This window comes from Filicampus tigris, chromosome 7, assembly GCF_054856515.1.
Source record: "Filicampus tigris isolate MCC_2025a chromosome 7, RoL_Ftig_1.0, whole genome shotgun sequence".
NCBI classification, from domain to species: domain Eukaryota; kingdom Metazoa; phylum Chordata; class Actinopteri; order Syngnathiformes; family Syngnathidae; genus Filicampus; species Filicampus tigris.
Window position 1 is genome coordinate 12,705,619 of NC_141223.1, and position 24,193 is coordinate 12,729,811.

The 24,193-nt window shown below is 41.1% G+C and overlaps 1 protein-coding gene across 11 annotated transcripts in view; it reads right to left on the minus strand.

The window, feature by feature from the left end:
* The window catches only part of tenm4 (teneurin transmembrane protein 4), a 212,835-nt gene that overhangs the window by 148,114 nt on the left and 40,528 nt on the right, over positions 1–24,193 (minus strand). For 9 of the 11 annotated variants that reach the window (XM_086035407.1, XM_086035403.1, XM_086035402.1 and 6 more), the window contains exon 4: positions 1,783–1,995. The exons of 1 other annotated variant lie outside the window; for it this stretch is intronic. In XM_086035407.1, the coding sequence (XP_085891533.1) occupies positions 1,783–1,995 (213 nt within the window). Of the gene's footprint in view, positions 1–1,782; positions 2,039–24,193 lie in introns of all 11 variants that reach the window. One more of the 11 variants, XM_086035406.1, reaches the window with a different exon arrangement.

A 24,193-nucleotide genomic window follows, 5' to 3' on the forward strand; every position in this document is an offset into this window, starting at 1 on the left:
GAATGAAGCGTGGATGGAAATCTAGCACTCAAGACTTCTGTTGTCAAGTTCTGATATCATAAAACTGTCTTTATGGCAACACCCATGCTAACGCTTGTTACTAAATAAACCAGGCTGTACCTCATAGGACATTTATCGGACTCTGAGGTACTTGTTTTTACATTTCCCGTGGCCAAAAAACATACAAGCATGTTTACCAGCTAAGTCAAAGTTACAAAACGAAACCTTTAATGGTAACGTTCAAGTAATTATACGCTTACAGTTGTTACAAACATCTAATTTCATTGGAAACATGAAGAAAAGACATTGTTTTTTTTATGAAAACAACACAATTCCACCTCCACAAAGATACTGGTTTAATCATAAAATGAATGAGGGGTTACGTTTCAATTTCCTGTTTATCAGTTGTTTAGTAAGTTGGGTCCCAGGATGAAGTAAAAAGTATAGCCACAAGATTTTGGGGAAAAGATGCAAATTTGATTTTACAACAGTAGAGTCTGCGTGCATTGGAGCCAAGTGAGGCAGTAGCCCAGCGAATGGAATTTCATGACCATATATGTGTGACTTGGAAACTGGTAATATACGGCAAAGACATTACGCATTATTTCGATATGGGCTCATTTGAGCCAATCCACTAGTAGGGGTTCACCAAACTCCAAATTACTGCTTCAAACCAAAATGGCTGACTTCCTGTCCAATTTCAAACATGGGACCTTGAGACTTTTACCCTGTTATGACTATAATTCTATAGTCGGAAAATTATTCTATTTTGTGTTGATCCTACTGAATGATTTTTCAGGGGTCCTGTTTTGGGCCCCTAAAGTTTTCATCAGGAACCGCAATATTGTTATGTTTATAGGCATGATGGCCCAGCCCAAAAAGGAAATTCATTCCCCTCAGCATCAGTACTACATGTCTCTTACTTGCCGCCTTTTGCCACGTCAACAGCATTTTTCAGAGCGAGAACGCCGATCAGCTGCCACCGTCTTTAGCGAGGAGTCGACGCGTATTCACAACGCATCGCACGGGAGCATTTCAAACGAGCTAATCTGGCTCGAGGGGGCCGCATTTGACTTGTTAATTAAAGTAATGTCTTTCAGCGGGTTCACACTTGACGTAATTTCTAATGTCGAGGCATTTAACACGGCCGCCTCTGACAGTCTGAAGATGCACTCGCAGGGAAGAAAACAAGGAAAAAGTGTGACAAATCCATAAATCCCATTTCTATAGCTTTGTCCTCATTTGGGAGATGCAGCCGAAGCCAAATTACTTTGGGCAAGAGGCGGGGTGTACCCTGAACTGGTCGGCAGCCAATATCAGGGACCATATTGACAGATAACCATTCACACACACATTCTCATCTATGGACAACTTACTCGGTCTTTAATGAACCTACCATGCATGTTTTTGCCATGTGGGAGGAAACACACACAAGAACAGGGGAAGAAACCTTGCAAACTCTACACAGGGAGACTGGCGCCGAGATTCAAACCCAAACCTCAAAATTGTGAGTTGCATGCCCTAACCAACACACCACTGTGCTGCCAGGTGCAACAAATCCCTCCTTCTCTTTGAAAGCAACGTCTGAACTCTGCAGACCTCACTTGCTAGCGTTTCCCGAGGCTGTTTATCGACTCAAAAATGTACTTGTCTCAGAGAAAAACAGAGGGACCCATGTTGTTGCCCACAGCCGTCTGCACGACCTACAACACAACATGTCCAAGAGCGGAGAATGGCAAGCAGGCCGGGCCAGAAAGCAAGTAGAGTTGAGAAACCACTCACCATCAGCAGCTGCAGTGTACAGGTTCCCCGAGCCAGCTTTAACTAAGAATGAACCGGGGCCAAACTCATCCTCCGAGTCAGAGTCCCGGGCTGGCTCAGCCGAACTGTTACCTAGCAACCCCCCCTGGCTCTGATTGGCCGCAATGCACGGGGGAGGGTACGGGAACTGCTCGACAGGGGAGGAGGAGGCGGAGGAACAAAGCAGCGGAGGACCTGTGGACCACAAACAGAGACAACACATGGTGGTGGAGGTCTGCTGGGTGGGGGGGAAACATACCCAAACATCACACACACATGCATACACGCACAAGCACATACACAAAAATTCAAGACTGAAATGACACTTGATAAACAAACATCAACACCTCCCACTTGGTGTCCGCCAACTCAACCCATCTGAGAGGAACAAGACGTAGACTTAGAGGGATATATAGAGGAAGGAGACGTCATGCCTGATCTTGCTTTAGCATGGGCAAAAACACTTTCAGGGGGTGTCAGATGTATAAAAACACAAGCTTCACAGTGCATAACACCAACCCTGTACTGCAACACTTAAATTTCCTTCCTTCTCCGGGTCTGACTGTCCACAGCCAAACGCGGATCCGGAGATATCCGCAAATCCCTATTGTGGCCGGAGTTTTGCGTTTTCACTGAAAAAACTCAGAGGACGTGTGGATGATAGGGCTAACCGCTGGCTAATATCCGCTGTTTGCAAAAACCCCGGCTACGTGTAGACAAGGCCTAAATTGCCCCTAGGTGTGATTGTGATGGTTGTTTCTCTCTGTGTGCCCTGCGATTGGCTGGCAACCAGTTCAGGGTGTACCCCGCCTACTGCGCAATGACAGCTGGGATAGGCTCCAGCACGCCCGCGACCCTTGTGAGAATAAGCGGTATAGATAATGGATCGATGGATGATTGCGATCACTCGATGGGCTTGTGAAATTGGTCCTTTCTAAATGGCAACATGACAAAAAGTTTCCAAAAATGACAGTCTGTCAAAATGGTTGGCATGACAGCTTCAACCTGAGTACAAAATGCACCAAGATTTAGAAAATCCGATGATGGGTTGCAGAGAATATGGGTTTTTGAGTCTGAAAAATTACCTTTTTGGAGAACAATTTTGCATGATAGCAATCACCTAGAGAAAATCTGGTCCAAAAGTGCCTCCAAACTTCAGTAAAACAGCACAACTTTATTAATTGATTCATCTGTCGTTTATTTTGTCGAATAATCCATTAACCAGATTAGGTAAAAAAACGTATTTTATTTTCTATTCCTCTATCAAATACCGGACATTATTTCAAACTGACAGCGCAGAAAACACAAACAATTTAAAGAGTTACTGGTTTGGTCCGTAATGTGAGAAAGAAAATCCATACCAAATTGTTTCTGAGCCGTGCCTGATTTGCCTTAGCACCTGCAAAAACTACCTACCCGTAACTAACTAACTACTAACTACTTCCGATATATTTGGTCAATCTACGCATCTCAAAATAATTTGTTCCGATCGCAGGTGTTATGCATGAACACACAAGTCCTAATCAGATCAATATTTTTAGTGTCCATGAAAACAGTGCATCCGATCAGAATTTTAATCCGAACTCTGATCGGATTAAAGAAATTTGGCCATGCAAACGTAGCCACTGATGAGACTTATTAGACTGTTGAGTATTGTTGTGGTTGGAGGGATAATTTTTTTGGGACCGAATCAGAAAATGACAAAGTTAGACAAGCAAGAATGTGAAATGAACTTTAAGCCTCTCCAGGTTTCCTAAACACTATCGAAGCAATTTAACCTCAAGCAGACTGAAACAAACGAGGGCATCCCGGCGGTCTGGCTTTGCGTTTCTGCTGACTGGACCTCCATCCATCACGGCTCGGCAAGCGTCCCGCATGAGTATTAGAATGCAACTCATTGATTCACATCTAATTAGGAAACTATTACTGTAGACACATTTGCATGAGCGGTTCGAGCCTAAGTAGCAAATGTCCACAAGGCCTCTTGAGGAAGCGTCAAGCTGCATTCTTCACCACTTTTACTGCCTGTACTGTAGTCTAGGCGATTTCAAACTTCAGGGGAGCACTTACAAGGGAGAAATGTATCCAAAAATGGATCCCTTCATAATCCTAACGCCAATTAAACATAACTACCTTGCACAGTGGGGATTATTTGTATTTTTTAACATTTCAACCTTAATGTTTATGACCTGTTTAATAGAAAGGAAATCAAATTAAATTCAATGTAATTCTCTATATTTATCCATTCTCCAATGATGACTTGTACTGCTTCAACAAACAACAGGGCTGCGATCAGAGAGGAGCAAGTTTATAAAAGCGCCATCAGTGTTTTCAATTTAGCCATTTGGTCGCAAATGCACAAAAGTGGAGTAAGTTTCACTTTCAGTTCTGTAAAAGAAATGAATGAGCCAGGTGAATGTCAGTCACCGAATTAACTGCTGAACATACCGTTCTCATTTTTATTGGTAAAGTTGTTGGCAGCTAATATTTTGCCTCCTCTACATAAGACAAGAGCAATGTGTCACAATCATATCAGAGCTTTTAACCGGCCCAAAGCTGTGACAAGGTCATCTATCGTCGTTTCACCTTAAAAAAGCCCCCTGAAATGGTTCGGCACCCGCCTTTCGTTTGCCATCACTCTAGCCCAGCAGCGTGAGCCAGACCTTCACTTAGTATCAAGTGGACCGATGAGCTCCTGACAGCTTCAGCGAGTAATGAGCAAACACATGGCATATTAAAGGTCTGAAGCGAATGCATTAGCGAGCTCGTTAGTGGGGCCAACATGCTAGCTGGTGTTAGCTATGAAAGCATGGCGTTAAGCATGTTAATGTTAAACATTCCCGCCAGAGTGACTTATTACAGGTCGGCAGAGTGTTACTATTTCTCATAAATAAACGAACAAAAGCACAAAAAAGTCCATCCATCCATTATCTATAATGCTTATCCTCACAAGGGCAGTAGGCGTGGGACACCCTGAATTGGTTGCCAGCCAATCGCCGGGCACACAGAGACAAACAAACAACCGCACTCACAATCACATCTAGGGACAATTTAGAGTGTCCAATCAACTTACCATGCATGTTTTTGGAATGTGGGAGAAACCCGGAGTACCTGGAGAAAATCCACACAGGCACGGGGAGAACATGCAAACTCCACACAGGGAGGCCGCAGCCGGGATCGAACCCACGACCTCTGAACTCTGAGGCGGACGTGCTAACCAGCCGACCACCGTGCCGCCCACAAAAAAAGTCCACTAAGTAAATGCATTTTTAATGCATTAAGGCAATAACGTCTGTGGTGTGTGCTTTTTCAATGAAATACTTTTGATAAAAGCAACTTTTAATGCTTCTGGCATAAATAAATGAGCACACTCCCTTTGAAAAGTAAGATTTTCATATATTTGTCAGTGACCACAAGAACATGAATAGCATCACGCAATGATGAATTGGTGCCTGTGCAAATAATAAAAGTGATAAGCAAACTTTTGTGCCATGTAGGGCAAGGAAAATTAAAGGATTCAGTTAAGTCGTCCACAAAATTGGTCGACACAAAAATGTCTGCCTTGAAATTATAAAGAATAATTTTACAACCACATTTGTTCATCTGGAACACAATGTTTGGCCATTTCCGTGTTCAGCTTGGACATTTTGTTACTAACGGACCATGTCCGACTTCTTTACTTCCTAAGGAGCCATTCTCAAAGCCAAAGACAAGAGTCTTCCACTACATTGTTGTGATCGCCACTGACCGGTTTAACTTTTTAAATAGTTCGCGATTATGCGAATGATCAATGCAATAACTGATGGAATATCATTAGCATAATCAATTTTGAAAAGATTTGTTAGCGACAGCCCACATTATACCATATGGGCAAAACAGCTGCGCAATTCAGCGAGACTCATCCGTCTTGGATATTTGTTTCTGATTTGGCCGAATTGCCAACAAGGATTTTGTCAAAGCACTGAAATGTGCACAAAATGGCTGCTTTAAACGAATGCCAACTTCCTATTTAGGGGAAACCAAAATTGTTTGCTTATTTCCTGTTCAATCTCATGCAAGGATACTGCAGACACTTATCTGCATCTTAATATGATACATGTCCACCCAATTTCCGTCCGATCATTGAAAATGTATTTATTTATTTAAAATTGTGTTTCTTTCTACATTTATTAACATTCAATTATTTTTTCAAGCATCATAGCAGCATGTAGTCCCAACCCCAACGAGACAAAATTAATGTTTCTTTCATTTATTTTATAACACTACAAGTAAGTAGCTGTGGTACATGTCCTACTCATTAACTTTGATTCTCTAAACATATTGATTGATGAAACATTTGTGCCAGCACTAGATCACATCGCCTTGGGCATAAGCTAAACCCAACATGTTGACGCAACGTGCCAATTATATTCAAAAAGGAAAATAACCCACTCATATTGTAATACAGCATCCTTTACCACATTTTTAAGAGGCACACGTTTGTTTTATTCATAAAACCAAACAAATTATATGATACCAAATACACAATACTAGAAGGTATTTTTCTTTTTTGTGTTTTGTTGAGCCTTAGTCAGCCCTTAGTATTCGCAGCAGTCTTAGGTTATTGTTTTATTTGTATACTGTTTCTACTGTGTTTACATTTTTAGGCTCGTGAGCGTCACATACAGCACTTTTCCACAAATCTAAAATTACACATTCCAAGCGGCGCGTCTCATCACAGCCGCCAAGGCCACACCTGACAAACAGACAGAATCATTACGGCCTTGCAGATATTCGACGGGAATTTATGTTTATGGAGGCATTTATCTGAGAAGACAGCATTTAAATTGAATTGGGTGAAGAGAAAATTATCATTTAAACAGGAGGCGACATATCAGATAAAAAAAAAGAGCAAAATCGATTAAGCAGAGTCAACATTTATTCGGAGAGTCACGATTTTTAATCCTCTCAACTCATGGCTCTGACTGTGCTGTTAATTCCAAAGATGTACAGAAAGGTTGATCTCTGTTTTAAAAAATACAACATATATTAATAATATTTTAACTTAAGACCACAGACACCACGGAGCTGATGAATACATCAGCTGTATGGGAAAAAGTATGATTATTTAGGACGTAACTGTCTTAGCTGAAATTGCAACCTTGGCAATGCAAGCAGCTTTCAGGGCTGTGTAAACCAGGGTCGGCAACCTTTAACACTTAAAGGTCAGGGTGCAAACATTGAAAACTTTTCTGTAGCCCTCGAGAACCCAGTTTACAATGCATAACTGTCATTAAAACGTGATTAGGTCTTTGGTAGACAGCAGTTTAATCACTAAATACAATTCAGAATTTGTCGTCTGCCGTTTGAATCTCGCACCCCCTCATCTTCGGCTTTTTCCAGAGATGTGGCGTCACAGTAGCCGGAGGATTCAGTGACTACTAATCATGAAGGGTCTAATAACGCCCCCTTCTGTCGGCTCGTGTGTTTCAAAATCCTCTCATTCCAAAACATCGCTCGCCATTGAATGTGCTGTTTGTAGCGCATGGAAATTTTACAGTCTATCATGTAGCGAGCGGTTTAGCTACATCGACGTCACTTCCGGTGGTTAGAGCCACAATTCCTCGAGCTTCCATGAGGTTCGGAAACACTCGGAATGAGTAAGTAAAACCTATTTTCTAATGGATCTGTGGTTGACAACTTGCAGGAAGTGACTTGTATGTATTATAAAACCTATTACCAATGAGAATATGAATTTTAACAGACTCTGAAAAATGTTTGCACCCTGACCTGTAAGGGTGGCTGTCTTAGCATCCTTAACCACCCGAACTAACCGTTGCCGTATTAGCATAATACATGTTCATACAGTTGTACGAACAGGTTCCTTAGCAAAACACTTGTCTTAGCATTCTTATCTGAGTATGAAGCTTCCTTGGCCACCTACACAATAGAATACAATACAATTGTATTTATATAGCGCAATTTCACAACAGCTACAGCTGTAACAAAACAGTTTACATACAACAACAAAAATAGACATAATGCAACAAGTGAAATCAATACATTAATACAAAACACTACCGGTATATACAATAGACACCGAAAAACAGCCGAAAATTTGTCAGTCTCAGGTCAGATCAAAAGCCAACGAATCAAAATGTGTCTTCACATTGCCTAACCTCCAATGGAAGGTCATCCCAAAGGGAAGGACCAGCAACAGAGAAGGCTCGATCCCCTCTGAGGCTCCGCTTAGTCCTCGGCACCTCAAGCAGCGCCTGGTCCGCAGACCTGAGGCTGCACCTTCTCTGTCATAGCCATCTCAGAAACCTTGGCTATATTAGCATCCCTGTGTTTTTTAGCATCACGTAGCTGCTTTAGACCCTTTACCATGCTTAGCCACCTTAATGAAGCTCTGCTTTTGGTTTCATGACATTTGTCAGGTAATTTTTGCACAATAAAATGAATACGCAACAACAATTACAGCAAAATCTCCAAAGCTCCTGATTGTATCTATTGTATCTGCGTGACAGCCCATTGTTGAGGTTTCAATATGTTGCAGTCAAAGACAAAAAAATGATCATTGTTCTGTTAAATACACCTTATGCCAAATAGAAATGATGCTCTCATAATGGGAGTTGCATTAAGCTATTGTCACCGAAGCGGCGGCTTAATTGGACGCCTAATGGCTCTGCAATTGCACCGAGAATCATCATCAACATCATCAGTTTTCTTTTCATTCCCAGATGACAGACCACAATTGAGTTTGGGTTTGGCTCTGGGACTCACAGTATTATTTTTGTCCTCATTTCATTTCTTTATCAGTCTTAGGGGTTCTTGAACTCTCTGGGTCTAGGGACCCCATATGTCGGAGAAGAGCTAGTGAGAGGCATTAGTGAACTAAGTGGTTGCCAGAAAGTGTGAGGATTTTCTTTTTAACACATTAAACAAATAAACATACATTTCTGCTGCTACTACTTCAAAAATGTCTTACTGCACTACTTACCTGCTTTAAATCAATACTAAAAAAGAATAAAGCTAATGCATGGCATGGTGGGACACAAATAGTCTTTTTATAGACATGGCGCAGGAAATGGAATTTGTGTTGTAATGAAAGAACATGACCACACAAGACAGCACGGTTCCATTTACAGCCGACCTGCAATGTTGTCATCGCCACTTAAAAGCTGCCGTCCATTACTCAGATGCTGCGTGTCAAGCAAATTACAGCGGAATGCTTTGCGCCAGACCAGGAAGCTAACACAAACTTGTTAACAGACTCACCAGACACACGACTGTTTAAACATGTAGATGTCTTAGCATCGTTAAAGGCCTAGATGGACCAAAACGACGTTGGCCAACAGTGACAGACACTTACCCCCTGTGGCGTCCGGCCGGCTGTCGGCACGTCACGCTGGAAAAATACACCGCATCGACAGACAACGAGGCTGATCATTAAAGTACCTTCTGCGCATGCAGGAGATGTAATACCATTCCATACCATCGGCGGCAGTAGTCACTATTTCTCATTGTTAGAAAAATCCAACCAGAACGCTGTTGGCCGGGAGCGGATTATAAAAACGTAAACAATGCAGTCAGCTATAATCTTCGCTCACGATGAACTCCCACGCGAAGTAAAGCATCACTTTCTTGACACGGTATTGTGAAATACTTAAATTGTCCACCCTAGCTCTTGTACTTATAAGAAGATTAAGGCAGCGAAGGCGTGCTCACTGTTTATCCCCATTTGTCACTTCCCGTTGGTGCGCCGAATGCTGATTTGCTAGCTAAGAGTCAATCAGAGGGACCAAATGTCACGACTGGTGACGCCGATTCAACATGCGTAAACGCCCCCTAGATGCTTACTGATGAGTTACGACACTACGACGGTGGTCGCTACACCAATCAGACGGCGCATTCAGACGCCATGACGCTTCAGGACCTCCAACGTCGGTTTGGTCTATCTAGGCCTCTAGGTAATGAAATTTTTAGCCATTTTCCGTGACAAACAAAAGTGAATTACCGGTAACTGTTTCTGCAGACCAGCAGGTGGCACTATTGGTTTCCAAAAGCAGTGTTTGCTACACACACGTCACATTTTTGTATTTTTTGTCAAAGTTAAACCTAAAAACTTATCCTTCCTTAAAAATAGGGGAAAAAAAGTGTGTGTGTGGGAGGTGCTGATATATAGCGTCTCCTCCCCATCAGCCTGGCCTCTGTCACGGCCATCCATACAGTCCGCTGTCGTCCTCCCAACAGGAGAGACGGCACGCCCCACGATCCATCTGAGGGACGCCATCTGTTTACACTTTACTATGACAAACTACTTTGTAACTACAGTTTCTGCAAACCTGAAGGCAGCAGTAGTGGTTCCAAAAGCAGCGTTTGCTCCACATTATTAGGGTTCTTTTAACTGCCAACTTGAGTTTGGATTTTGTGAACAAAAATAATAAACGCAACACTTTTGTTTTTTTTCCCTCATTTTTTATGAGATGAACTCAACGGTCTAAAATTGAATTGTGGGCAGTCTAAGGCACACCTGTGCACTAATCATGGTGTCTAATCAGCATTTTGATAACCAGCATCTTCACGGGACTCTTAAAAAAATAGACGGACCCAAAATTGCATAGGCGGAAGTGCATTTTTGTCCGTCTATGGAATCGTCTATCGCCTGACATTGCTGAGTATTGTTGCGCTTGCTGCTTCACTCGTGCATTTTACATCGGGGTCAATTTAGTCTGGCCGCGGTGAGGCTTGTACTTTTTTTTATTAACATTTCTGCATTATTTTCTACTGTGAATTTTTTGCTCTTTTTTCTTTTTAGATTGTATTTAATATTTATTTTATATTTTGTTTATTATGAGCTGTTGTCTAGTGTTTGTGTATTTTTGTCTGATATTTGTATTTGTTCTTACATTTTTATTCCTTTTCGTTAATGAAACTGTTTCTCCATGGATGTTTTTGGACTGCTGTGAGTCACTAAACACACAGTTTCCATTAGCTACTTCCTGGTCGTTAGCCGGCTTGTCCATGGAATCATTAGCGCTGATGTAATGTGGCATCATTAACACCCGCCCTCGCCATGTATCTCACCCCCCAATCCCCCGTGATGCCCCATTCAAGCCTCCTGGCGGGGGCCGTCATTGTTCAAGGATGAAAAGTGAACGCTGTTGTTTGCTCACCTCAATGCGAAGGTATGCGCTGAATATTTTAAGCATCTCCTGGCCAAGGCAAGTGCCTGGAACTAACATGCTGATGGCCTGTATACACGTGTGCTGTTTTAAATGGACCTGGATGGACTTCGAGCACAACTCCTGCTACTCGCATACGATATTGCCTCAAATTGTTGCCAAGTGGCTCCCCATCAGAATTACTGAAAGAGTAACTTTAATCATCTCAGTTCATAGACACTATTGTTCATACATGGATACTGAACTCTGCTGCTAAACAAATCAGCAGCACTTACAGCGCATTTGTAAATGAGTTACTTGATTAATACCTAATCCTGGTATTAAAGCCACCTTTACATTCTTGGGGCAGTTTGCTTGATTACCCTGGATTGTATAGCATTATCAGCTGCCTTTGCATTCAAGACATCCATTTTGCTTCTTGAGATGTATTGACAGGCCTTGGCAGCACTAACTGTTAGCCACGTTAGCTGGCTCACAATCTTAGCATCGTTATCGGTTTTAGCAATCTTAGCAGTCCCCGCATATTTATAAACTTCAGCATTTGTAGGATCCTTAGCTTAGCTATCCATCTTAGCAAACCGTAGGTATGTTAACATTCTAACTAAAATGTTAGCCAATCATAGCTGTCAATATGTTTAGGATTTTTTTTCTGAGCAAACTTAGCACCTTTAGCTGTCTTACAAATCTTAAAATTAGAAACCGCAGGAGAAGACAGGAGAGGATGTCGCTAAAGAACTTTAGGGTTCTAAAACTAAGCCTAAATCTTAGCAACCTTAGCTATTTACCACGACGGTGCCACTACATTGTAGCCTGGTCAGCGTGGTCTACTGTTTAGGGCGGAAATGGCAGTAGGTTTAGGATCAAAGGTTTTGAAGCAACAAAAGTGACTAAGATAACTAAGGATGTTCTGACAGCTCAAGATACCTAGGTAGATAAATGAACCCATATAGCTATGGTTGGCTAAGCCGGTAAGAATGGTAAGGCAGCTAAATATGTGAAGAATGCTAAGACTTCCAAGGGTTCTGAGGCAGCTAAGGTGACTAAATAGCTAAGGATGTTTTGACATCTTAAGATACCGTAAGTGGCTTAAGTGACCCCGACAGCTATGGTTCGCTAAGCCGGGTAGATAACTAAGCCTGTTTAAACCACCTTGGTGTCCTTAGCTGACATAGCACCCTTAACTATCTTAGAAAACTTTGCTGCCTCAGAAACATTAGCTGCCATAAAATTATTAGCTGCCTTTACGTTTTAGCCATTTTAGCCAACCATAACTGCACTTCAGCCACCTTACCCTTTGTAGATCATCACATGATTGTTATAGCATCTTTAGCTATCTTTCTAGCCCAAACCTATCTGGGTAAGCATTCATAGCATCTTTATCTGCCTTAACGAGCTTCACAACCATAGCAGCAACCTTAGCTACTTCTGACACCTTATCTGTGTTAGTATCAGTAGCCTTAGCCATACCCTAAAGGAAGGAAAAAAATAAAAAACAATGGCAATGGAGCATGATTATCAGTTTTACACCCGCCCCCAAGCCCCCCAAGTTTACTCTTGCTGTTTGAGAAACATTGCGGGCCACTCATTAGGCCCCCACGGAACAAAGAAACCCCGGCTGCCTGCCTGCCCGCCCATCCGCCTTTATCCCGTCATTCCTTGAGAATGAGACAGCCGCCTTTTGATTTCTTCTTCTTCTTTTTTTTTTTTGGCGCCATTTCGTCAAAGTGCTGCTTTTCCATTTCAGTCACTTTGTGCAAAGACTTTGTTTGCACGTCTGTGGAATGTAAAACACACGGCGCCGAGCGAGACACCAGCAGCACTGCCAAGTCCTCGCCATATTTAATTCACAGCACACAGGCATAAACTTCAACCACATTTGTTTGTTAACGCTCCTATGTACGAGAAAGTGGCTCTTTAAGATGGGAGCATCAAATAAATCACCAAACGGAGATGCTGATTGTGCATTTTTGGGTATGGCATTTTTCCTGTGATAAAAGTGCAAATGTGAATTCAACCTGGTGGTACTAAGAGGAATAGAGAAGAGGTATGCCAGAGCACAAATTAAAAGAAAAAAAAGAGGTAATCCAATTTTCCAATGACTAATTCCCTCTGTGCCAATGAATAGAAATGTAGGCGCCTGCAGGGTACAGTAAATGAGCCTTTATTAAGACCAAAGCAGCAGTAAAGCAGCGTTCAAAGACTTCGTCTCTCTCAACAGCAACCATTAAAGCAACGCGTCAGTTTTTGTTGATTATGGCGGCGCCATGTGGACAAAAACGGTGGTGTTTTGACAAAAATCAACCACATTTCCCATGCGTGCCAGCGCGTAGTGTCGTGAAATCCTGAGCCGTCCTTATAGCGAAAGGAGGAAGTGAGTATGCCGTAAAGCAATTCAGGACATTTGGATTTTTTTGTGTGCCAGGGTTACTCCCATCCTCCTCAAAGTTGCTTTGTGCCAGTAAAAATGATACAGACCCCCTCAGGGCATGAAGTCCCATTCAACTACTGTACTTGTAAGTCAATGTTTCATCAAAAGAGTTGGGACATTTTTTTATTAAGGTCAATTTCTTGCCCAGTGCTGCTTTAACATGTTCTTTTATTCTTATGAAGTTCTTTATTAGATTAATAATCAGTGGGCCTTATTAGAGATGATACCATAATTATGTTTACAACTCAAGTGTCTCTGAGTGTAATGCTGTAGTTGTCTTTTTGAGTTTCCAATCCAAAAAGACAAACTGTGTAAGAAGAAGAGGAAATACACTTTTTGTGCAACAGTTGTATCTGTTGTATTCCTGATTTTTTTGTCTAATATTTGTGCATTTTTTGTTGAATAGTTTTGTATGGATCTATGTTTGTATTGTTTCTAATATTTGTGTATTTTTTGTCAAATATTTTTTATTGTTTTCTCATACTCAAACTATTTTTCCTTTTTTATTTTGGCCTAATAGAGTTATATTTATAGTTGAATGTTTTCTAATATTGTTCCAGTGTATAATATGAATGATGGAATGTAAGGAATGTATTTGTCACTGTATTTTTGTATTTTTTTACAATTTTGGATTCTTGCTTTTCCTGATATTTTTGTTGTATTTTTTATTATTAATTTCAACTGTTTTGACCAACATTTGTTTTTTGTGTTCTTCTTTAAAATGTTTAAATTTTGTACCTAATATTTCATTTTTGTGCCATATTTAAAATTTTCTCCCTGTCTTTCATGTAACATTTGTGTATTTTTTGGTTGTGTTTCAACAAATGCTAATAAATGAGTATTTGATTGATTAATGCAATATAAGGTAATATTTTTTATAGTATTTTTGCGTCAAATGTGTGTGTTTTTATTTTAGTTTTTCCTAATATTTTGGTATCATGGTACAGAAATATGCTAAATATTTCTGAATGATTGTCAAGTACTTTGTCTAATAATTGCATCTTTTTCTTTGAATACCATTGTTCTTTTCTAACATTTTGCCTGTAATTTGTGTATTTTTGACACATTTATTTTCCATCTGCTATTTGTGTGTTTTCTGGTTGTGTATTTTACATCAAATATGAATGAGATTGAATGCGTGAAAAATTAATGAAAACGTGAAAACAAAAAGCTGTATTACTTCTAAATGAATTCATGTTTCATCCCTAACTACTAATATGACTAACATGACTTTTTGTTATTTGCCATGCTGGTGAAAAACAGGTGTCGTTAGAGTCAATGCTGAATATTAATAGAGGTGCAACGTGTGCATGAATAACTAACTAGCAGGCAGCCTGCCAGTGTATTTCACCCTTCCTGAAACGACTCTTCATATTTGCAGAGGATCAAGTGTCTCATCACAAGAGGGAGTACAGGGTGGATAGGAGGTTAAGAAGTTCTCGCATCTTAAGGTGAAATCGAGCACTATCGACTCCACAAAGACAAGCCAATCTATTAGGGGGCGACGAAATACAATTAAAAAGACACAGCAATTAAGTCTGACCCCGAGATCAAATGTGTTCCTGATTAACAAGATGTGTTCTCTTCATAGGTGAAACGACAAATGCAAATTTTGATGAGGTCATTACAATTACTTAAAGGAGACACAAAAGGATATTCGTTTTAACATCATATCACGAAGAAATCGTAACTTTAATAAGAGCCTAACCGTGTCGCCATAGCAACCACACCGTACAACTTCACAATTTACACTCCAACGACTGTATGTACAATCGTTTTAGTTTCTTGTTTTTATTCAGTGTCTGATAAAAAGTGACAACCCCACCAAGACCTTTTTGTTCCAACCTGAGCTAAAATTGAATTAAATGTAACCACTAATGAGAGCGAACGTCTCGGAGAGCTGCACCAACTTAATCAATTACCACTTGTCTGTGATTTAATTTATCACGAACAATTTGGACAGAAACAGGCATCTGTATCGGAATATTGGACCTAATGTGGGGATAGCAAATGGGGTTCTGGTCGTATTTAATCAAGTAAAATAATGAAAAAGATCATTATCTAGCAGGATTACCCTACTGATCCTTTTCATAGAAGCCGACATACCACGTATGGATGCAACATACAACGCTATCTTGACTTACAACGTTAGCAAAAATGTGGGTCACAAGATTAGTTGGAGGCAGCAAACTTTACAACAAGCGACAGTTTGGCAGTGAACAATTATTACAACAAAGAGATGAAGTTGAAGTCTAAGTTTAAATAGGAAGTCAATCCATACACTTTCTTTACAATAATACGTTCTGTGCAGCACCACCAGTCTAGACATGGCATACTGATGAATAATATTGCGTTTGTGGAATAGGAGTTAAGGAGCAAAATCCACCCGTTTTTGTCCATCTCAGGGGGCGGCCAGTTTGTCACTTCTGTCGACTGAAAATGACATAACAGTTGCTCAGGCCTCAGGTAAAACCAATCATGGCTCAGCTTCAGAAAACAAGTGAGTCGTTATTACTCGTTACCTGAGCCTTGAGTAACTGTGATGTAATTTTCAGTCAACAGAAAGTGGCAAAATGGTTGCCCCCTGAGAGAGGCAAAAACAGTGGATATTTCTGCTTAACTGATATTTGACAAATGCAATATTAATCAGAATGTCGTGGTTAGACTAGTGGGGGTGCATAAAACATACTATTGTACAGAGAATTTTTGAGTGGACTTCCTCTTAAAGCTGTTTTTTTTTTTGCCACTCCCTGTTGAATTTGACAGGAAAACTAGACACAAAACAAAGACAAGTCCATGTTGTGTTTTAAAGCAAACCACTTTGTCTTACAAACATCTGCTAGCTTAATTTTAAACACACAGTGCGAAACAGGCAGAGGGACTACAAAAGTAGTATCGCTGATGCGGTATTTACTTATATACCTTTGAACAACTGATATTTGAAAACAACCAGTAGCAACAGACTCATACACATAAAACACACATTTTACAAAGAAAATGTTAACTTTGCTGGTGAAACCATAAATGGGTTTGTATTCTGTTTTTTGGGGGGAACGGTACAGAGAGTTCCCACATGGAATATAATGTAGTATGTTGGTGCGGATAGGAAGTGTCACTCAGCCTCTGGCTAGCAAACGTCATGGACAGCGGTTTGCTCCCGACAATAACAATAACGCCGTTGTAATGTTTTTATATCAGGAAAAAAATCATACTGATCAAACTGTTATTATACTATTGGTTTCCAAAAATAAAAAATAATGCATGTTTTACTTTCTTGATTAGACAAAAGAAAAAAAAGAAAAAATTAAAATTGTTGGGTTTTCCTAAAACGAAAATGATTTAAGATGTTATATTATTATATAATCGATACTGTTGCACTTGTCTGCTTCGTTTGTTGCTTGCAAAGAAGACGAACTTTTCATGTTGCACTTCCTGAAAAGAAAATCATTACTGATTCAATTACTGTATAATGGAACAAATTGACACAATTTGGTTCATTTTGATGTCTAAAATAAGAAAAAAAACTTTTGATGTCTTGATTTGAAAAATAAATAAATAAATAAATAAAACTCTGTGGTGGTCCAATGATTAGGGCTAGCCTCCCTATCTCGCCACGAGCAGGAAGAGTGTGTATTGCCTCTCCTCAAAGCCACATAAATATAATCACGAGTGGGGATAATTAGCTGGATCTTCTGTGGGTTTTAGGAAAAGAGCATCAGGATTAGGCTGATCATCCCCTCTCGCACATCCCACATCAGGCACCGGGCAGCGGAGGGAGAGCTGAGCCCCCCTGGGCCACCCGGATGAAGCGATGCCCGTTACTCCGATCCGCAAACTGGCAAGAGGCGGGTGTGCGGCCACGCTGATAACAACCCCAAATTGTCCACAAGGGCCTCTAAAATCCTGCAAATTAGCTTGCAAATGATCCAGAGAAGCTCTGCACTATAAGCCGTGATCTGGGTTCCAAGAAAAAAAAAAAAAAGCATACACAACTAAATAACCCCACAAGAAACACTGCCTGAGAGCGCTGAGAACCCAGGAGTGATTTGCATCATTGCTCTTCAGTGGTGAGGAGCAGCAAAGCACAAGTACTTTGTTACTGTACAAAACAAGACATTTTCAGACCCTCTTTTACCCTAACGTTTGAAAAAAATACAAATAAGTTCTTGAGCTTCAACGGCTGGACTGTGAAAAGACAAATAAATATGTCAATGACAGTGAATGAGTTAAGTAGGTTTCTCACTTTCTTTACTTGCGTATTTGGCAAGTTCAAGCGGCATTTAGACAAATATAGAGATACTGTATGCCTACTAACAGATGGCCTATCAATGCATCGTTCGATGTTGCATATCACAACCGTGCAAATACAGCACCAACACAAATGAACAAACAGCAAAGTAAATACATAATGCAGTTGCCAAATAATGATTTCATTTTTTTAAAGTAAGAGCAACCCTACAGTATCTGGTCCTGTGTGGAAAACGTAAATTGACCCCTGAACCTAATAAATGGTCATGGCACCCTAACTGAAATCAAGCTGGTGATGAGCCTTTCCCATAGCTGTAGATACATTTTGGCCGACTTTTCTTTGCAGCATTGATTTTACCTCAGTCATATTAGAGGACCTTCGTGTATGCTCGTCAAAGGTCATACCACAAAATAAGTGAGTCGATGCTGATGTGTTTGTGGTAATTGTCCAGCTGCATAAGCAAAGAGTGCTTGACCTTGAGAGTGCAACCTGAAGGATATTTGATTTGATTTGATTTTTTTTTAGCAGAAAGCAGATTTCATTGTTCCATTGATCATCAAAGCAAGGTCCAGGTCCAGGAGTAACAAATCAGCCCCAGATCATTACAATGCAATCACCATGTTTGACTATTGGCATGATCTTTTTATTAAATGATGTTATTTTTACCCAGATGTAACCTGCCGCACACCTTCGAAAATGGTGAACTTCTGTCTTGTCAGCCCACAGAATGTTTCTCCAAATGTCTTAGGGATCAGCAATATGCTTCTAAATACTAGCCGCTGTTCTCTTTTTCACCATTTCATCCTCAAATGTCCGACACAATTTCATAATCCATCATCAATGATCATATTACGTCGACAAGGGTCCAGTAAAATATTCCAGTAATATAGTTAGTCCACAACAAGCCTGACATCCGTAAAGCCACGTTATTAGCTGCTGCAACCGTTACAGGTTGCTATCAGATGCATATGCATATGTACCTTCCACGGATTTAGACACACAAGCTTTCGAAACATAGGCTGGACCCTTTGATTCAACAGAGTTCAACAACAGCCAATGAACATATTCCATGCATAACTATTACCAGCCCTGCATATGCATGATTCGTCAGTTATGTTTGCAGTCACAACCAAACTTGCTACGCTGGTGATTGACGCATTCAACGGCCAATGAAATTCTTCAAAAAAAAACATGGAAACTCAATTCAGCTAATCAACTAATTCAGTGCCAGTCCATTTAAAAAGATTCTGACAGTTGAGGAGAACAATTCAAAGTGTTATCTTCTAAAAGAGACCAAAACTATGCTAACCCTAACCCTAATCCTAAAAATACCAGGGGAGTGGCAAGGGGTTAAATTTATCTGGATCGTGGCATGATGTGTTCATTTTCTTATAAACTATTTCACTTTGACAGGTACCATTTCAGCACCTGCGAGGACCAGATGGACTTGAATTCCCCCCATAATAAACAAAATGATCATTTTGAAGCTGCATTAAGAAGCACACACTCTCATAAACACACGCACGCACGATGGCTGACAAAGCTACTCACCCCGACATCAGATATGACTCGTAATCAGCAATATCACATAACTCATCAAGAATTACGTGCTGCAGCTGAGATCAATAGTGAAACGCTGCTAGCGGTGGCATGAAGCAAAAAGAACCACCTCACATTGCCTGATAAATTTAAGAATTATGCGCACACATCTATAAAATATGGACTCTCTATGTTAGATTTGTATTACAACTCCACTGTGATCTCTATATGTGCGTGTTTACTTCAATTACAAAAAAATACCAACTTTGCATAAAACAGTTTTTATGGCGACCACAAAATGATAGTGCATTAAAAAGTATGAAAAGCAGCACAAAGGCTATGTTGGTTAATATTTAATATGTTTTGAAGGACGATAAAAGCAACAAAGCTGGAAACACTGCTGCTGTTATTATCTGTTTAAATGAAAAGTTCCTGAATCATATTGAATCTAATACTGTGTAATCCTAATATTGTGGCAATAAAGATAAAGAAATCAAACCATTTCCAATGCTTTGCTGTCACAACTGATGCGAGTTCCAATCATCGTGAGAGGGTTTCATTTTCCTGCCGACCCAACAGATGAACATTTTAGCGAATCTTTCAGCATACAATCAGACCCATGGGGAAGGAGAGAAATTCACTGGGGAAGGATTTAGTTATTATTTTTAGAGGAGACAAATTATCAGAGCTGAGCAGTCCGTCCCACGGCCGGATCGGTCGGATACCCTTTTTTGGGGCCAAGGGCGGGAGGTGACATGTTTGGAAAAAAAGGGCTTCGACTAAGCAAGGGATTTGGTGGATTTTAGTCCGGCCCACTAATCGGCCCTCATGTGTGTGACATGGTCGCGAGGTGGCCAAATTTCATCTCAGCCTACTCTGCGAAAGGCTTCTTCAGGCCTCTTTGTACTCCCGCGTCGGCGCGAGCGACAACTGCCGCATTACATCATCAAGTGACATTGTGCTGTGAGACATGTTGGCAACAGGTCTGCAACACATGCCACGCACACTTCAGGAATTGTTGCTGCTCTCGTGATCGGTCCGTTACGTCACATGTTGCGATGACGTACAGTTTCCCCCGGCACGGAGGAGAGGATCCACCATGTAACTCGCTCGTAAATTAGTTTGGCAGCGACGTGGGTGCCAGGGCTCGCAATGGAAGTAAGTAGACGCAGTTGGGTAAACACCATGTCTTGTCTTGCTGAAATCTGCTAGTTTCATTCATTGAATATCCAACTACAGTACCTGATCAATTGACAAACTAAACTAACCTTTTTCCGTCTTCACCTCGCGGCAGCCAATCGGAGTGTGCTACGTCACAGCGTCCTGTACACTCGGCGGGTCTTGCGTGGAGAGCGCAAAATTAAGGAAAAGATTATCGTTGTGGTTTGTGTACTAAATCTAGGGACGATTCTATTGTCAGACGTTAATCTATGTGTCTAGATGTCTGCTTAACGTTCTGGCTTTGATGTAGTGTTTCACCCATTCACCTCCAGCCTGCAAATGAATGGCACTTGCACCATACCACTACCATGGCTAATTTACCCAAAGCCATGAGGTTCTTATGCACAGTTTTCAGCAGCTCTCACAATATTTACTTGGTTGTTTAATTTCACGCTCAATGGGTGGGCAGAGACCAAACTATTTGTATACAACTAATAAAGTCCATTTTTCATAATATGCCCCATTCTTGGTAGAGGGATAAAGATTTGGGATTAATTATGGACACTTGTTTTAGATGACTAATGAGGCAGTAGTTTTAACAAGCTCTCCCTGAGTTGGCCTGTTTTGCGTGACTGATGACAAATGTAATTAGTGTTTAATCACTATTTCAGCTGTGTTTCATGTTTGTACCACCCGCCTCTCATTGATTTCCTTATTCTTTTATTTTCATTCCATCCAAAATGTTGTCCAGTAACACGTATTGGCGTGTTGTCACAATGAAGTTAGCTTGCAACAGGATGGGGGCGCTTTTGTTTTTCAAGCACACGCATGGATGTCATTGCATTTGCGAAAAACACCCTGATCTGATCAAACATATGAAGCCCATACCCAATAATGTATCAATTAAAGCAGCAGAATGTTCAAACTGTATTTCGAAAGAGAATCAGATGAATGTAACAATGGCTTGTAATAAGGAGGAGAACAGTGTCTTTGTTGGTGCCAGGGCAAACCTGGATTACCTACTTTACTTTAGCTTCTATAATGCTAGTGGACCAGCCAGGACGCAAGCCTCTCGTGATGTGTCGGCTCAGAGCGCTGTGTGGTGCGCCTACAAAATGCTGATGTGATCAGACGGATTTATTTTTAGCCTTGTTATCCGAATAAATAAATGATTGGACATGTTTATTTCAAGGCAAGTTCTGCTAGCGAGTTAACATGTACGTTTTCTGATGTCTTTATCTGTTAACAAATTCACATTTGCTGCATCCATTAAAACCATATTGCACTTCAGAATAGTAGAGGGAGCAAAAAATCTCATCTACCAACGAACTAATCAGCTACGTAACTGACTGACAAATTGACTGAACAAATGACTAACAGACTAATTACCTGACACTGACAAACAAGCCAACAATCTAAATAATGAACTAGCCAACTAACTCACTATCTACCCGACTGACTAGCCAACAACTGACTAACCAATCATCAAACTGAGAGACTGACCAACTAGGCAAAACACTGACTGACTAGTATACTAACCCGCTGCTCACAGCATCTCCCGTCCCCGTTCCCCCACTGTGCACTCTAAAGACACTTGGGTTAAAAATAGCATAATTTGGGGCAAAAAATGGGACTGATCCAATGCTTGGGTCAATTTGACCCAACTTTATTTTCTGCAAAAACAACCCCAAAAAATAGGTAATTTTGTACAAAACAACCCCAAGAAATGGAGCTGTTTTGTACAAACTAATGCAAGAACGTGGGCCAAATTGACCCAATTAGTGGATCGGTCCATTTTTGACCCAAAATTGGGTTATTTGTAACCCAACTGTTTTTAGATTGTGGGGTGTGCCTACGGAAGTATTGCTTTGCATCATTATGGCGAATACTGGGTTAGTGACTACTAGTATTTATTTAACTTTACTGTGTGTTTATATGCCGACAACGCCAATCTGCATCCAATGACACTGCCGCTTGGTTTAGCTTTTGGCTTTGACACAATATTGGTTCTACAAAGTAAGGCTACCGCTCGCAACCTAAGAAAATGGTGGTCCAAGACATTATTTGGTTGAAAAAAGCATTCTCCACGAACTTGTTTGGTAATTTGTGTGAATAAACTTGTGTTGAAAGAGATAAAAGCATAGCCGAGAGCCTGTAGAACCTCGTAAACGCAGATCCTCCAAGCGCTGCTTTTTTGGGAGCGGGGTTGGCCTGGAACGACGCCTAAAGGCATGATGATGATTTCCCGCAAGACTCCACACTCATGAACAATTGCCTTTGTAAGGAGCGCAATGAAGGGTGTGCGTCTACATGGAGAGTATGTAGCCAAATAGTTGACACACACTTGTAAACCTCCACTGAGGCCATAACAATTGTGACTCATCTGATTGAAAAATACAAACATGGCTGACTGCACTAGATCACTTCAGCCCTGAAGATGGCAGTGATGCAAACTGGGCGCAAACTGTGACACTTGGTTGTCTTGGGGAACCACTCTTCCCTTTGCTGGATCTGGTGGGTTACTTGTCCCGATGCAAATCATGTGCAAGACTGAAAATATATTGCTCATTCTTCACATTTATGATCTTTGCTCAACTTTAATGGCTTCTTCTAACTAAATGGTGACTAAGTGATTGAAGTGGAAGTCATGTTATACATTTTCTTTACAATAATACTGTATGTTTCCAGGCACGGCCACTAGTCTGAACACAGTACCACACATGACAAAACCCAGAAAGCAGGTGAGCTGTGACATTCACAAGCTGAGCCTTTGGGCACTGTGATGTCATTTGTAGTCAACAGCAAGTGGCAATACAAGACAAAATGGTTGCATAATCATACTAACTAACTACATCAATCAGGTCTCCTGAAGTTACTTCTCAGGAAGGAGACTGGAGACAAGAAAACAGATCATCGCAGCCAGGTAATGACTGGAATAAAACACAGCAGCAACGGGGTAAGCTTTTTCAAGACATGTATCCTAGCACGGCGATGACAAAATATAATGACAATCAGCTGACAGGTAGGTACCATGTGATAGAAAAGGGGCAAAACGTTCTTAGCGATGCGCCAAGTACTCGCAGTACTGCATGCATGTGGGTCATGGCTAACAAAGCCAGCGGCAGCTCTTTTAAGTTACAGTAAGACGCCCGCCTTGATGTTCAGCCGCCACGGGGCCTCGCTGTGACTCAGCAGGCGCTGGCTGCTCCAAGTGCCCTCACGGGGCTCTCTTGGGAAAGGAGGCATGATGGGAAACAAACACAGGAACAGCGTTCAGGCTCCTATGCACATGGAATGCAGCCTGAGACGCACACGTACGTTATATTTGCAAGTCAATTTGCTTTTTTTTGGATCGCTGTTTTTTTTACTTTACGTAGACGGACGGACGGACGGACGGACGGACGGACGGACAGACAGACAGACAGACAGACAGACAGACAGACAGACAGACAGACAGACAGACAGACAGACAGACAGACAGATAGATAGATAGATAGATAGATGACAGCTTGATCAAATATCTGCTGTATTCTCAGTGTAGCCTACAGTATAAGGCGACGGCATAAGGAAGGCGCTTGCAAGCAACGCTTGCTTATTTGCATGCATTAAGTGGAGGGTCAAGCGAGTCACATGTGAAAAGGGGGATCGGGGACGAGGGGCGGTTGGCGGGGGTGGATGCCCGCCGGCTGGAATACATTAAAAAGCAGAGTAAATGGTTTGTTGGTTTAAAGACATTGGAGCACAAACAAGAAGCAGGCCTACTTGATGGATTTTAATTAACTTGCCTTATATAAATTGTATGTTATCAGGCTTAGCTGAATTAAATGCCCCCAACTCTAGTGCTCTTTG